Source organism: Eutrigla gurnardus (assembly GCF_963514095.1).
Source record: "Eutrigla gurnardus genome assembly, chromosome: 13".
Lineage (NCBI taxonomy): Eukaryota > Metazoa > Chordata > Actinopteri > Perciformes > Triglidae > Eutrigla > Eutrigla gurnardus.
The window spans coordinates 26,583,609-26,600,454 of record NC_139936.1 but is presented as its reverse complement, the minus strand read 5'-3'; the positions used below and the strand labels follow the sequence as shown (position 1 = coordinate 26,600,454).

General features: G+C 41.5%; 1 protein-coding gene across 1 annotated transcript in view; it reads right to left on the bottom strand.

Moving 5' to 3' along the window:
• Positions 1 to 16,846, bottom strand: part of galnt9 (polypeptide N-acetylgalactosaminyltransferase 9) — a 183,699-nt gene that overhangs the window by 65,645 nt on the left and 101,208 nt on the right. Inside the window, exon 5 of the mRNA XM_084024144.1 lies at positions 11,081 to 11,278. Coding sequence (XP_083880270.1) covers positions 11,081 to 11,278 — 198 coding nt within the window. The remainder of the gene's footprint in view (positions 1 to 11,080; positions 11,279 to 16,846) is intronic.

Sequence of the window (16,846 nt, the reverse complement as noted above, 5' to 3'; positions counted from 1 at the left end):
CTAAGGATGCTTCGGCATGTAGACTGGAGGAGCCGGGATTCGAACTGCCAATCTTTCGATTGGAGGACTCTACCTCTGAGCCGCTGTGTTATCCTCTGTCAAATGGGGGAAAACCATAGGCAAGGATAGAAATTTCACATTTCTCCTTTGATTTATTCCAATTTACTCATGCATAGTAACAGACACAATATTTTTGACACTGGGAATACATTCTCTGGGGTCCTAACCCTCCTTAGACACCAAGAACATGCATATGAACCTAGTTGTTGTGGAGCAATTCTTCATTTACTTTGGGTATGTCCTTTGAGGTGCTTTTTTCTGAAAATATGGCTAGGGCTTAACAGGTTAAGCGACATCCATCAAAATACAAAGACACTAATGGTGGAAAATAAATACATTAATCCTGAGAAAGTTTTTAGCTAATTACTCAAAATGCCTTTGTTCGGAACTCGGAAAAAAGTAACTTTTGTCAAACACACTCCATGCTTGCAGACTTATCATTGCCTGAGGTAACCTCATACAGTCTTTGTTTAAATTCTAAGGCAGTGACAGGGAGCCTTTCAAGTGCCATTATTCGCACTCACTGTGCAGATAAAAAGACAGACACAGCACACACTCAGCCTTGTTCACCACATCCTTTCTCCTCTCTTGACAAGTGAGCTACCTTGCTTGTCTGCACAGTGCAAACTTTGACTGTTCTCTAAAGAATATACTCCCTGGCAATGTAAACACTTACTGGACTCGAAACCGCCTGCGTTCATCAGTAGTTTGCAGCATGGAACTGTTCATTTTTCTTTGCAGTGTAGTCCAGGCTTTAGCCTTTAAACAATGCCACTATGGCAATATTATCAAAATTACATTTATTGACTACATTTAAATTATTTTTGTTTTGTTTATAACTTCATAAGATACTGCTTGACAAACTGCTTTTTCCATTACAGCAACAAAACAGTGCAATGCTATCATAACAAACACTAAGGGCCCTAGTTTCGTGGCGCAGTGCAGGGTGGCGGAGCCGGCGTAATGCAAGTTTCGACCCGCGCAGCCTTGCGCACGGTCAGTTTGGCAGTTTGGTGGATCGCCTGCGCCAAGATGGGTGTGGCGGCGCAGCAGGGGGAGGCGTCATAGATTCAGCTTGGCGTAGCGGAAGTTTCGTGGCAAAAAGCCTCGCCGAGACTTCGCCGAAAGCCCGCCCGCTCCAACCTAGTCTACTCTTGGCATAAGGCGCAAATAAAGTCCATTCATTCAAGGCGAATTAAGCCCAAGTTATGCTTCCGCGTTGACACAACGCAAGGGGGCTTACGGACCCCTTACGTCCTTGCGGAACCCCCTTACGTCCAACGCAAGGGCCTGACGTGCACCTCTCAAAAATCCTAAACGCGCATCGAGGCGACGCAACACCAACGCAGCGGCATTGGCTGTGATTGGTCCGCTAACTACATCCGCTGGAGACCGCTTTTCCGGTTTCCACTCATAAACACCGCCATTTAAACTTTTAATACTTTTATTGTTTGCACCTTGTCGCTTTTGCACAAAGAAATAAAACACTGAAAAATTGTGGATGTTTAAAGCCGGAAGGTAAACAAATAGGCTATAACGAGGCTAACGACGATATACGTCAAGAGTCTCGGTCGGTCGGTCAGTCTTTACAAAAAAACATAGCGCCCTCTACCGGTGTGGCATTGAATTGCATTTCGACACGTAAACCCAACGCAGAACTATCACGGTCTCCAAGCAACTGCGTGGCCATTGCGTGATCACTACGCGGAAGCATAACCGAGCCTTTACAGCTGGCGGAGTGGAAGTTTGGCTGACGGCGCGCAGTGCGCACACGTCACCGAGACCTCACAGGCAGGTTTCCACAGTTCCAGGCACATTTAAATGCAATAAATAATCACAACAAACACTATTTAATGCAACTAATTGAATCAGCACGTGAATTTATATCTATATAGATTGTCCCGTCACATCTGACGTCAGATCAAAGGCGGATGGCACGCGTAACGGAAACTCAGCCTCTCGGACCAAAACATCTCCCTCTCTCTCTCCTGTTTTTTATAATATCGGCATTGTTATTATTATGATACGCACGCACACCGCGCGATGCGGGTGGTGGGAGCGGCGGTGCTGCTTCTGTCATCGGGTTGCCAAGTGACGTAACTTGCACTGAACCTCCCCTAACGCATTAAAGGTGAGGAGAGGAGCTCATTTGATTGGTGAAGATCTGATCCTCGTCTCCTCCTCGTCTCCCACTCACGCCTTCTTCTCCTCCCTCTTTCCCACTTGCGCGGGTGGGCGAGACGGGAGGTGTGCCTGCGCTAGCCTGCGCGGTGCATGAAACTTGCAAAGTCCAGGCGGACACACCCCGTCAGTGTGGCGCACGTGCGCTGCGCGCTGACTATGCCTAGTCTACGAAACTAGGGCCCTAAGCCTCTTGTCCATGAGGAACGAGCTCTAGCTGGCTAGCTAGCGGCCCATTGCTGTCAAAGTTGTGGAGCTTCTCACCTTTGAAAATGTTGGCGGTAATTTTAACATTAAACTGACAATATTCTCACCTCAAAAATTCTCAGAAGTGAATCAATTGATGAAATGGCATGGGGAATATTTAAAAAAATATATAATTGCTGGCCACTGTTGAACCTTCCTACATAGTCTATGTTGCATGCTGCATACTACATGCTATGTTTCAGTACTGCTACCTTAAGTCGGATGCATGTGCTGATAAAGCTCTGGCTGACCACATCCAGTCAGAGCTGGATGTGACGCATTTTTAACACCAGGCCATGTTGCAATAGAAACATCCTCACATTGGTATTAGTCACTGCGTCCCTCAGTCCTACGTCCCTGCCAACAGCCAGGTATGTCTTCATCCACCATGACAGCCATCGGACACCGCTGCAGCACCCTTGTGTGGGCACCCACAATGGGGAAAAAAAGGGAAGGGACATTCACCTTTTAAGAGTGAGGGTTGATGGGTGATGGTTTCCAGTTCTAGTGATGGATGTTGACACATTGTTTGAAAGTTGTAGATTTGTTAAACAGACTCTAGTAAACAGACTCAAATCACCTTCGCCTCCTGGTACTTGTTTACCACAACGCCTCCACAGTGTGGACACAGCTTGGTAATGTTTATTTGGAAGAGAAAAGAGAAAAAAATATTGCTATGCTTGGTGGCTCTCTCATTTGTCTGATGTGCAAGGTGATCAAACATGCAATATTATGGCATGGATAAATAATCCCCCTCCTAGAGCCAATTAACTGTAGCCACTTAAATGTGTAATTAGAGCCAGCTGTTCCTCCAAAAATGCAGGAATAAGAGAGCCCACATTTTTGGTTCGAAAATTTGCATAGTGATGGTTTCAATCCTGACCAGAAATACACAGCAGTGTTCAACAATCACACAAAGAGAAATCAATCCTAGAAGACCCAGAAGTACTGGCTTCTACATCGATAAAAATGCTCAACAGTCTTTAATGCAAAGCAGCCGCTGTGTCTGTGTGACCCTACCATCAGTTGCATGTGAAATACAACACAGTCCACTGATAGTGGGAATGACGAACCCAGTCATTGTTCTCTCTTTGTCGATGTTGTTCTGTCTCTTTGTGCACACAAGCACAGATCATGTGTTCATGGAAAGAGCATTACATGTTACAGGTTGTTGGTGGAATCTTCTAGTGGGTTTCTCATGTAATGTCCTCAGTTATTTTTAGTGTGCAGATGGTGGACCCCAACTTGAATGCCTGGGTTTTTTGCTTCCAGTATGTATGCAATTTGGCAGGAGAAAGACATTTATTTAAGATTGCTTACTTCTCTACCATAGCAAGACACTGCTGTTCAAACTGATCTGGCTTGTCTCAGTTCAAGTTGTATGACAGCCCTGATGCTTCGAGGGAGCTATGAGAGGAATCATTTCATGAATGTTACAAGTTGACTGTGTTAAAAACATGTTTTAAAGGATCTATCCATCAGATCCACTACTGATAATACAGCAGGCTCCATAGCCTCGCCGATATGAAACAACTTCGCTGGACTCATAATCAGACAGATAATCTCAATGATCATTTTATGCATCATTTATTGTTTAGAGTGCACTGGTGTCGTTAGTCCTGTTATGTTTCCTAACCAGTAATTTGCTGTTTTTTTATTTAAATTTGTTTTATCCATGCAAAGTTTACAGTTTACTCCTATTTGTCTCCCTGCCTAATGTTCATGTACTGTACTCAGTTTCTGTTTTTTTTTTGTTGGTATTGATGTATTTGGCCAGAGGTGACAAGTAATGAAGTACAAATACTTCGTTACTGTACTTATGTAGATTTTTCAGGTATCTGTACTTTACTTGAGTATTTATTTTTCTGAATACTTTTTACTTTTACTCCCTACATTTATACACAAAAATACTTTCTACTCCTTACATCATAAAAACATTGCATTGCTACTTAAAAAAAAATCCACAGATGCCGACAATACGTAAAAGCTTATGTAAAAGACATGACAAACTCGAGAGGGAAAGAGGGAGAAGAAGGGGGGGGGGACAGGTTACCCCGGGAATAAGTTGAATGAGTAGCGACGGTAGAGAACTTGCACTGTAGCAGCGACATGGAGGAAGGAAGCGAAGCGGTTCCGGGATTATTGCCGACGGTGACGCTTCAGAAGATTCAGAGAATCTCATGGCGTATGCGCTGTGTCCTGTGTCAACTGAAAAACCACGAGCTGCTGGCGTGATTATTCTTGATTATTCTGTCTGAACTTTTTTCGTATAACAAAATTATCAAAAGATGTATTGTGTTTCATTAACAGCAAAAATTATTTTTTAACTTTTTACTTTGAAAGTACATTTCAGAGCCTGTACTTTCTTACTTTTACTTGAGTAAAGGAGTTGAATCAGTTCTTCTACTTTTACCAGAGTATTTTTTACACATGTATCTGTACTTCTACTTAAGTACAGAATATGAGTACTTTTGCCACCTCTGTATTTTGCACAAGTATTCCTTCAATGGCAATTGCAGGAATTTCTGTAAGTGTATCTGTTGCTTAGTCATGTCTGATTGTCACATTTTGCTGAAAAAGAAAAAGAAACATTTTTAGTATTGGCCTTCCTAAATAAATAAAGATTGCTTTCCATTCTAAGAAACGTCACCTCATGATATTTTTTTTTGTGATCAAATTTTTTTATTGATTAACTGAGATTATCAAGATACAACACATATTTTACATAACAAAACATAACAAAACAAATGCAAACTGCAAAATTGCTTAAATCATAAAAGCCGCCAAATCAACCAAAAAACTTAAGCCAATACATTAACTAAAAAAAAAAATAAAACAGATAAAACAAACAAAAGGTGTGCCACCTTCCCTCCCCCACCCACCCATCCAGAAGTCATACACAATTGTATGGAGGGAAACTCTACGACCACACATTCACCTATACAGGGAACAAAAATAACTAGCCAGAATCAGGATATGATCATTTTAATAACTCCTTTAGTGAGTTGGCCACAGCCCGCCAACTATTCAAAATGGATTCTTTTGCACCATTGATTCTGGCAGTCGACATCTCCATCTCTAAAAAAGTAAGAATCCAATGCTTGAAGGCAAGAGAGTGGGGAGGCTTCCACCGCAACGCAATCAGCTTCTTAGCAGCTGTGATACCAGCAAGTACTAATCGCCCTACAGCCCTCGACAGACCCATCCCAGATAAGTCATTCAGTAACAGAACAGGAACTGTCACTGGGATAGTTACAGATGTCAAGTCTGATAGTTGAGAGGCCACCTTAGCCCAGAACTGTTCCACCGGTGGACACTCCCACATCATGTGAATGAAAGTACCTGGAGAATTCAAATTGCAGAGGCTGCAAGACGGATCAGTTATCAGTTTCATTGCATGTAGTCTACGTGGAGTGAGATATAATTAAAGTGAATCTGTTGGTGATTCGGGTTGCGGGAAGCCTCCCTGATACTCGTCCACACCTGCTCCCAGTCAAAATCAGCATCCAGACTAGGGTGATCACTTCTCCATAACCTATCTAGTCAGAATAAGAAGATGTCAGGAAAAAGGAGTATAATTTGGAAACCAAGCCGCTATTAACTCTTTGTGTTATGATCAATTTATAAAGAGGGTGAATAGATAAAGCTTGCTTTAGGGGAATACTGTGTGCATTAAGAGCATGTCTTAGTTGTAAATAAAAAAAGAATGAGGAAGGCAGTAAGGCATAGGTGTCTCTCACATCTTGAAAGGAGCGCAACCCTGACTCATTAAAAATGTCACCTAGATAGCGGATAGTACTGTTACTCCAAGGAGATGCTGTGATGGGTCTGCCTCCAATCATAAGACTCTTATTGTGGAGTAGCGGAGAGAGCGTGTGCCACTTGCAAGGTATTTTACACAGGGATTCAACTGTGTGCCAGGTCTGGATAAGAAAGGAGACTATTGGACCAAAACGAAGCTTACATTGTGAGTCATGATATTTGTTGAAGATTTCAGATTTCTGTCCACATCTACTATACCTTTCTATGCGGTCCTGTCAACAATTACTGTAGTTGCTGAAGAAAATCTATTTTTTGCAAATGTCAAAATGGTTGAAATCCTGTGGCAGTTTTGTGCGTTCTTGTGCCCTTTTAGACGCTTTGTAGTTGAATGTGACCAAACAGCCAGAAAAGGCTTTGAGCTCAAAATGGCTACAAGGCTTGTGTTGTTGATGGGCAGAAACCTTGAGGAAACAAGTGGGAGAATGATTTCCAATAGAAATCCACAAAGCCGACACACTTCAGCAGGCCCTTGAGGCGATCTGTCCATTTGCAGCAAAGTGTCAATAGGGAAACACGGAGCAGCTCTGCAGAGTCTGAGGCTGTCCTCCTATCTTTCATCTATCCCAACCCTCTATGCTCAATAATACATGATTTTCATGGAGCTTTGATAAAACATCCAATATTTAGGCCAATGATATAAACTGTTATCACATTGTTTGTTTGTATGAGATCTTCTGTATCAAATTAAACTGTTATTGCTTTGCCTACGCTGGACCAAGCACGGTAATGAAACTCTGATATGGTTTTATTGCTCTTGGTCAAAATCCAGCTGTATGTGTGGATGTTTTTAGCTTTAGCAGTTTGAGATATTGGAAGACATTCTATCGGCAAGCACCAGTATGTTTCATGTTTGCAGCTTGGTTTGAATGAAGCAGCAGAGCGTTCAGTGATACAAATCAAAAAAGGGAGTTCAGCCTTTTGGTTGTGGAAAAATCTGGTGGAGGTAAGTTACAGTAACTCCTTTAGTTCTGCTGTGTCCATTTGGGGTCACTTGTGCTTGATCTTAATGTTTCTTGTACTAATTAATTCACTAACTTCACAGCATATTAGAGGCCTCCTCTAATGTCTAAAATATCTAGAAAATATCAGCCCTGATTTAACTGCTTCTTTTTATCAATGTCTTTTGTGATTCCTTTGATAGCCTGGCACATTGACGGTCTTTCCTTTAAAGCAGATAATCAATATTTCTTTAATAACGTACGCATAATGTACCAAATGACAATGTAGAAACATTATGACAATGCAACAGCATACAGGCACAGTTAGATACGAGCTAGTGAACAAAGTGGTGTATTTAGCAGCTAAAGAGGCAGATATTTCCCTCAGGAGTCGGTAGAAGCTAAAACCAGATGGACATAAACACCACTCCAAATGAATGAACAGCTCTGTAACCACTTGATGTGTAAATAAGCAACTTTTGTTCAGATGTTTGCCATAACAACATAAAAGGTGTGGGGCTGTCACAATAACTGCAATATTGCAATACCGCACCATTGTCAAGAAAATTGCAGGGGAAGGCGAGCAACCGGCAAATCCTTTTTTCTATTTTGTATTCTACACTATGCTCCCAATGCATGAAGCGTGACAAGGCGATATTCTGTGATATGTGCTCAGTGTCATTTTCTGGTTACCGAAAGTAGAAGCACTTTCAACTTTGGGTTAAACCATAGACTGTATATAAAAATGGATGTAGTCATGGTGACGTCACCTGTCTGTGGACTACTGTTTTGAAGCCCAGTTTGGCATTTTGTCGGTTGCAATCTTGGAATTTGGCCATTGCCACCATTGCCACCACCTTTTGGCAACCAGCGAACAAATATTTGGACTGTGGAGGAGCAACTGGTGGATCTGATGAGCACAAGCGGCACCCCGAACAAAAACTTTAATTCAATTTTCAATTCAATTGTATTTATAGTGTCAAATCACAACAGAAGTCATCTCAGGACACTTAACACATTGAGCAGGACTAGAATACGCTAAAAATTTCAAGAGTCAACACAATTTCAAAGTCCCAACAACACCCAGGGGCAAGCGTTACAGCGACAGTGGATCTGGATCTGGATCCACCTCTGGGTTCTGGTTTGTAACTTTTTAACAAAGTTAGCTTTACAATTCAAGGTGTCGCCTCCTGGTGGCCAGTAGAGGGATTGCAAGTTTAAGGCATTTCAGTTTGGCTTCACTTTTCAGAATCGGAGGCTGCTGCATGGGTAAAGCGATCAACAAATAAATCAACAATATAGCCTAACTATAAAGCTTTTAAAACACTAAGTTATTTGCATATATAATAAAATGGCCATTATACCCCATATCACACTGTTGAGCCAATCATTACCAGCGCAGACTAAGTCATAAGACATTTCAATGATGGAATTTCATATATTTTCACAGAGCCAATTGTTTCCTTGGATTAGGATCTATGCATTTATTCTTTTTATAAGGGAGGTCAGAGCTCAGGGGCAGCTTGTTGAGTTAACCCTATACCTAGTAGCTACACTATTTAATTAAAGGACATTTTATTAGGCAAGACCACATTTGCTATGTGCATACTTCACTTCATCAGTTTGTATTCCCTCTCATATTTTACATGTATTTATTCAAGAATCAAGCCTAGCCAGAGATATTTAAAAGTATCAACGAGTATCAATAAAACACATCACATCCATCTGCCGCTACATCAGTATTGCTGATTTGAACACATTCCAGTGAAGGACGTCTCCCTGCCTCTGTTGTTGTGCCTTCATGTTTATGGAGGCTCAGCTGCAGTGGAGACAAGATTGTGGTAATCTTCTCTGTTGAATCATGTTCGATTTTCTTATTTTTATGAGTGGCTGAGTCAAGGAAGGTGCAACCCCACGATCTTATATCTCACATCTGTTCTACAGATCTGTGACAATTAATTAATTCAACTCCACGCTCCCTAAAATACATTTGAGTGTGTTTAAGTGTGTTTAGCCGCGATGCAGAGCAAATAGGTTGGTCATTTATTCCTGCTGCTATCAGCATTGTAAATTACTCTTAAAATGTAGTGTTCGTATTTATGATTGGTTGTTTGTTGTTTCTGTAGTACTGCTGGAGGTAAACCAACTTACTGTCTGAGGATAATATAGACACCTTGAACTTTGTTTACAGCTTCACACCAAAAGAAAGATGGATCCAGATCCAGGAAGGTTGCTGCTTGGGGTGCCGCTCTGCCAGTTCTTCAGATCCACCCGTCGCTCCTCCACAGTCCAAATATGGTCACATTCATTGGTTGCAAAGATTCCATGATGGCAACGGTCAAAATGCTGAACTCAATGCTTCAAAACCATGGTCCACAAGCAGGAGACATCACAATGACGACTTCCATGTCTATGCTAATGCCGCTCTGGGTTAACTAGTAGACTACGAAACATTTTGTGGAGATGTAGAGTTTCATCATGAAAGTAAGTATGAAGTCAGCAGCTCCAGCACACTTACGGAGAGCAGCTGTGAATGTAGCAGTTAGCCCCATTATTAGCAACAGAGAGCGTGTGACAGTAGCTGTGAATGTAGCAGTTAGCCCTGACATTAGCAACAGAGGTCAGACCCGTTACAGCTGTGAATGTAGCAGTTAGCCCTGACATTAGCAACAGAGAGGTCAGACCTGTTACAGCTGTCAATGTAGCAGTTAGCCCCGACATTAGCAACAGAGACTTCATACCCGGTCACAGCTGTGAATGTAGCAGTTAGCCCCGACATTAGCAACAAAGAGGGTGCTGGGACTATGTAACTGCAGGTACACAGGTTGAACAGTAAATTATTAATATCCCTACTGCAAACTCTGCCGTTTGTATCAGGAAAACACAAAGTTATAGTTTTCAAAGTTATTGTTAGAACTAAAATGGTATTATTAAGTATCAGTACTCTGTATCAGCAAGTATTGAAATTTAAATATTTTTACTCAGTCTGATTTAAAAAAAAAGTGGTATCAGTCACCTTCACATTCTGGTACATATACAGCTTCTGTCACTTATCTTTCCATTCCCACAACAATAAACAGAGAAAATGGGAATTTCTCATATATATACTGTATATGTAATGGTGATTAATCATGATTAATCCACAGCTACCTTGTGATTAGTCTGATTAAAATTTGTAATCTATTGACACCCCTAGTTTTTACCCATCTGGTCACTATCTTATAAAAAGATAAACTGTAGCCTGAAGTTTTAACCAATAACTAATTATCTGAGTTAAATGTGTTGGTCTTTGTTCAGTGAAAACTGTGATGTGATGCTTAAAATAATGGACTCTGTAGTCAGAGTTACTTGACAGTGTTGGCTTGCCCTGACCAAACAGATGTTGATTGAAATGTATATAATGTACATATTACCATTTCTATACAACAAAATACTCCTGAGCTCCTTCTCAGTCAATTAAAGTCCAATATGCTTTCACCAAGGGGACGTATAATCAATTCTAGGATTATACAGAAACATGATATGAGCCAGTGCTGTCCTCCAATCAACAGTGGATATAATGGAATGCCCTGCTCACATTCGACACACAATTACACTAATGACAATGCATTGTCGTGGCCTTGTGATCCTGCATCTTAATGAAGATTTTCATCATGGTAATAAGACAGCTGTGTAAGGGAAGGCTTTATTTGTGCGTTTGTGGTGGCATATTGTACTACAAAGCACCTTAGTTTGATGGTTCCACACATGATTAAGTCATATCCTGAGCCTATCCATATTTCATCAAACATCCTCATCTATAATGGACACTGTTTGCCAGCCGAGGACCTCACCTGATAGGGGCTGTCTCATCACCCTTGTCCAGCCACTCCTGCGGAGGGATGATGTACATACACCACAGTCCCCAGTTGTAGCCATGGGCGGCGTTGGCGTACTGCTGCACTTCAAACGTGTTGTACTTGATGTTGTCTATGGCAGGCAGGATGATGCGGGTGTGATCCTCCTTCATCCGGGTTAAAATAGGTTCAGACCTTTGGACAAGAACAGAGGCCTGAGTAAAGAGTGGGCTTTCTGAGTTATGTATGCAAAGCTTCATTTCACAGTTACGGACTGTGAGGAGAGATAGTGAGAGATGAACAGGCTGCTACAGGGAAATAAAGCTGTGCATATTTTCATTCTGCCCTGTAGAGGCTTGAAGGACTCATATTGCATGTTAGGATGAATAAATGTGGTTAAGCATGACCAGATGAAAAATGTAACATTAAGTAAAAGCTTGGAGAGGGTCCGTGAGAATAGAGATGGTCCGTGAGAATAAAGTACTGGGAGTGATTATCGATGACATGTTAAGTTGGAAGCCACACATAAGACAATTAAAAAGGAAGTTGGCCAGGAGTGTGTCCATACTTTGGAAAGTACAAAAAATACTAAATCAAAAAGCACTTCATCTGTTATACTGCGCACTAGTCTCTCCGCACCTGAAATACTGTGCAGAGGTGTGGGGACACACATATAAAGGCTCCACACAGCCCTTGTTAATTCTCCAAAAAAGAGCCTTGAGAATCTTACACTATGCCAACTACAGGGCACACACAAATCACTTATTTATCGAATCAAGAATACTCAAACTATATAACTTAATAAACTATTGCACAGTACAAATGATGTACCAAGCTTCTAACAGAACTCTCCCCCAGAACCTGCAAATAATTTTCCTAGATAGAGAGAGACACAATCTTAGAGGGAACATGATTTTCAGGCAAAGGAAGGTACAAACTACGTTAAAATCCTTTTCCTTATCGGTCACAGGTGTTAGACAATGGAATGTGTTAGAAGAAGAAGTAAAAAAAATGACGGTACAGATTATTGCATGAGAGTTGATAAAGGTCTGAGGCACGAATCAGCAGACACGGTGTTGTGACGGAACAAATATGGAAACGTGTGCAGACACACACGTAATCTGTATGCACTGGACTTCAGCTCTCTATACCACCTACTGATGTAACATGTTATGTCAAATGTCACAAGTAAAAGAAAATGTTATGTCAAATGAAAAATGCAAAAGATAAGAAAATATTATGATGAAGATTTTATCCTGGGTAATGGGGGCGGGACTAGATAAGCCTTGGCTTCTCCCGCTTTCCCTTTCGGCCATGTGTATTGTATTATTTGAACAAAGATGTGTGATCAGCGGCGGCACCAGAAAATTATTATTGGGGGGGCAATGAGGGGGTCTGATTGTTTATAGGAGGTGCTAGTGAATTCTGACACCAACAAATAATACTATAATAGATATAGATGTACTTTTCCCGTGGCCGTGCTGATACACTACATATTGTCGAATACATGTTACTAAACGTTTATCATAAAACAAACACAAGCATATTTAACTACTTTTAATTAAATGAAGTGCCAAAAAACAATACAAATCCACCACAGAGAACATCTGTGGATTTACAAGAGTGTAACTGAGAATTGTAGCACAGTGTATAGTTGTATACAGTATACTCTTACAACTGTCTCTTCACTCACTAAATATGTTTTCTCTCTCCTTCTGTTCTCCTCTCCTTCACTCTCCACTCCTGTCTTCCTCCTCTTCCTCTCCTCTAAACTCCTCCTCCTCACTCTCCACTCCTGTCTTCCTCTCCTCTAAACTCCTCCTCCTCACTCTCCACTCCTGTCTTCCTCCTCTTCCTCTCCTCTAAACTCCTCCTCCTCACTCTCCACTCCTGTCTTCCTCCTCTTCCTCTCCTCTAAACTCCTCCTCCTTCACTCCCCACTCCTGTCTTCCTCTCCTCTCCCTCCCTTTTTCTCCTCCTCACTCACTCCCCACTCCTGTCTTCCTCTCCTCTTCCTCCCTTCTTCTCCTCCTCACTCACTCTCCACTCCTGTCTTCCTCTCCTCTAAACTCCTCCTCACTCACTCTCCACTCAAGTCTTCTTCTCCTCTTCCTCCCTTCTTCTCCTCCTCACTCACTCCCCACTCCTGTCTTCCTCTCCTCTTCCTCCCTTCTTCTCCTCCTCACTCACTCCCCACTCCTCTCTTCCTCTCCTCTAAACTCCTCCTCACTCACTCTCCACTCCTGTCTTCCTCTCCTCTTCCTCCCTTCTTCTCCTCCTCATTCACTCTCAACTCCTGTCTTCCTCTTCTCTTCCTCCCTTCTTCTACACTGTAAACCCGAACACTACTACTGACTCAAAAGTATTGTGAAAACAGCAATCAAAATCCGCTATCAAGTCAACCCAACTTTAAGTTACTAAGTGTTCCGAACGAGGAATGTAGTTATAATTTTGTGCTACTTAAATTGTCTGAGTGATCATCACTATCTTACTCAAAACCTTTGAATGCACGGAGGCGTGCAACGTAATGACGTCAGTGCGTCATTACGTTGGCGGGACAGAACGAGGCAAAATCAACCAACATGGCGGTCGTGAAGCGAGGGGAGTGCATCGGTTGCTGAAGTTAAGAAAACTTGTAAGTATAAGGGTAAAGTATTCTAAAACTCACCCGCATGTTGTTTAATTGCATAAATGCCACAACGAAATCGTACTTTTTTGTTTGTCTGCGCTTTTTTACGTTACACATTCAGCATAACACGCGGTCACAGTTACCGGTCTTTGGTGAGGACGTGTTGCGTGAACTGAGTGCAATAATCATAATGACGATAAATATTGTTATTCTTTATAAATGTGTTTCTGCTGGTAATGTTAACATTTGGTTGAAAATAAGTGGTTGTGTGTGCGTGCGTGTGTGTGTGTGTGAGAGAAACATGAGTGGTGACTAATTAATTGTCTTTCCCTGTAGGCTGAAGTTGGTACCCAGCACAAGGCATCCTTGGCAAACAAGGTCATGTTTATGTTCATTTTTAATGTAAGGATGTATCCATTTAATTTAATGTTGATGATAATTGTCTTTGCTTTTAACTGTATTTTTTGGTGAGCCAGATAATGCAGTTTTCTATGTTTAAAGGGATAAAAGAAATAACTATGAAGGCAAATGTCATCCCTAATTGTTAAGAGATTAGATTAACTATAATAAAGGCTAGGCTATATATGTTGCACAGTTGTTTAGGCTAGTCTTTTTCGTCAGAAAAATAGCTTAGTCCACAGCATTTAACAAAGATTGGAAAGGGTTCACACTCTGTGTTTTAAAATGTATAAATTACTTATTACTTATTTTTAGCTAAAATATTCTAATTAGAAATTTGGACTGCATTATTTCAGTGGTTTCCCACAGGATCAAACATCTGAGACCAGTGAAGAGCACTGAGAGCAGTGAATGGCACAGAACCTCTATGGTAAATATTGATCTTGAAAGAAAGACACTGAAGATGACTTTTGTTTGAGTAATGGAGTGAAAGTGCAAATTGTGTACTGTGTCTGCAGACACCCGGGCACAGTAATTCCGGCACTGTCACTTGAAACACAGCCATTATTCTAGAGTTAGCCCTCTACCATGTCTCCATGACTCTTGTATTTGTACATTTCTGTCCTTCAATGCCTTGAAAATCCATTTGTCACGGTTTCACAGAGATGTGTGTAGGCCCAGTGCAAGTGACAGAGCACAAGCAGAAAGGGCAACTTTTACCTGTTCTGTGTGTAACTTGAAACAGCCCTTCTCACAAGAAACATTGTTCACTCATTTAAGGGGCCATTTGAAAAAACGTGAGACGATAACATGCCCATTTAAAAACTGTAACTACAGCACAAATGTGTGTTCTTCTTTTAATACACACAAAAGTAGGATACATGCAAATAGTTCAGACTTTCGTGATGAGATAGTTTCAACAGAAAATGCTACTGTAAATGCTGCTGACCTTGATTGTGAAGATATTTCCCTATCCCAGCATGCAGACACATTTGATAATTCTGAGGACGACAGTGTATGTGACTCCAGCCAGTTGAGAGCCCAGTTGCGCCATAATCTCTCCTCATTATTCCTCAAGATGCAAACTGTTCTCCACGTTTCTGACATGGCAACTCAGGAAATAGTTGATCATCTCAGTCAGATATTTTCCTTGTCTCAGCCTCTCATCAGGGATACTGTAAAAGAGACACTACAGAGGCATGATATCTCTATTACTGAAGCTACCCTGAATGATTTAGTAAATGAGGTTATGAACACAAATATTTTTGTCAGTGCCACAACTAAAGGGGAGGAGATGTCCACCAAAAAACGAAGAAAAACATTTGTTGAGAAAAATGTTCCTGTTGTGAAGCCAGTGCAGTACGAGTTGGAACCTGGATGCAGAGTAGCCTATGTCCCTATTCTCCAGGTGATCCAGGAAATGTTTAAACACACAGACATCCTGGAAAGAATAAAGTAAACAAAGATGTCACAAAAAGGCCATTACACGAGCCACCAAGATGGTTTATATTTTCAAAAGAATAATTTGTTGTCTTCCTTAGAACTCTCACTGCCAATTTCATTGTACATTGATGATATTGAAATTGCCAATCCTTTAGGCACTTCAAGAAAAGTACACAAACTGTGCTCAGTTTACTGGGTGCTTGCAGATCTACCACTTAAATACAGATCAGCGCTGCATGTTATTCAGCTAGCAGCAATTTGTAAGGTCCCTGATGTCCAGAAGTATGGATACAAAACAGTTCTCCGTCCTTTGTTACAAGACCTTTGCACTCTTGAACAAGACGGTGTATTCATTGAGTCTCTTGGCCAGTCAGTTCAAGGTACTGTTCTTTGTGTTGTGTCTGACAACCTGGCAGCACATGCATTAGCAGGCTTCATGCAATCCTTCCGTGCAGGACACATTTGTCGTTTTTGCCATGCCACGCGAGACCAGATTCAGTCTCATGAAGTTGGAGACGGTGAATTTTGTCTGAGGACCAAAGCCAGTCATGACCGTAATGTGCTGGCTGTTATGCAAGGGGATCAGAGTCATAGTGCAGTTGGTGTCAAAGGGGATTGTGTCTTGAATGAGAGTTTACAGCATTTTCACACAACCACTGGCTTCCCACCTGATATTTTGCATGACCTTTTTGAGGGCATTGTGCCAGTAGAGTTGGCCCTCTGCATTCAGGAGATGATAAGGCTTAAATACTTTACACTTGAGGGACTAAACAGAAAAATCATGTCATTCCCATACGAAAACTCGCATAAAGTTAACAGACCATGGCCAATTTCAAAGACCTTTGCCAGAAAGCGGTCAATTGGTGGTAATGGTCACGAAAGCAGCACATTGTTACGACTACTGCCATTGATGATAGGCCAGACAGTTCCTGATGGAGATGAGGCTTGGACTATATTGATGGATTTAAAAGATATTGTCGAACTAGTCCTGTCCCTAACATTTGATGATGAATCTATTGAGTATTTGAAGACCAAGATTCAGGATCACAGACAAATGCTTCAGGAGGTTTTCCCTGAATTCAGACTGCTTCCTAAGCATCACTATTTAGAGCACTACCCAGATCTGATACGTTGTTTTGGACCCCTTGTCCATTTGTGGACTATGAGATTCGAAGGAAAACATAGGTTTTTCAAGTGTGTAATACACGATACACAAAACTTTAAGAATGTGTTGAAAACCCTAGCAACACGGCATCAGCACATGGTAGCATACTACCTCAGTGCACCGTCAT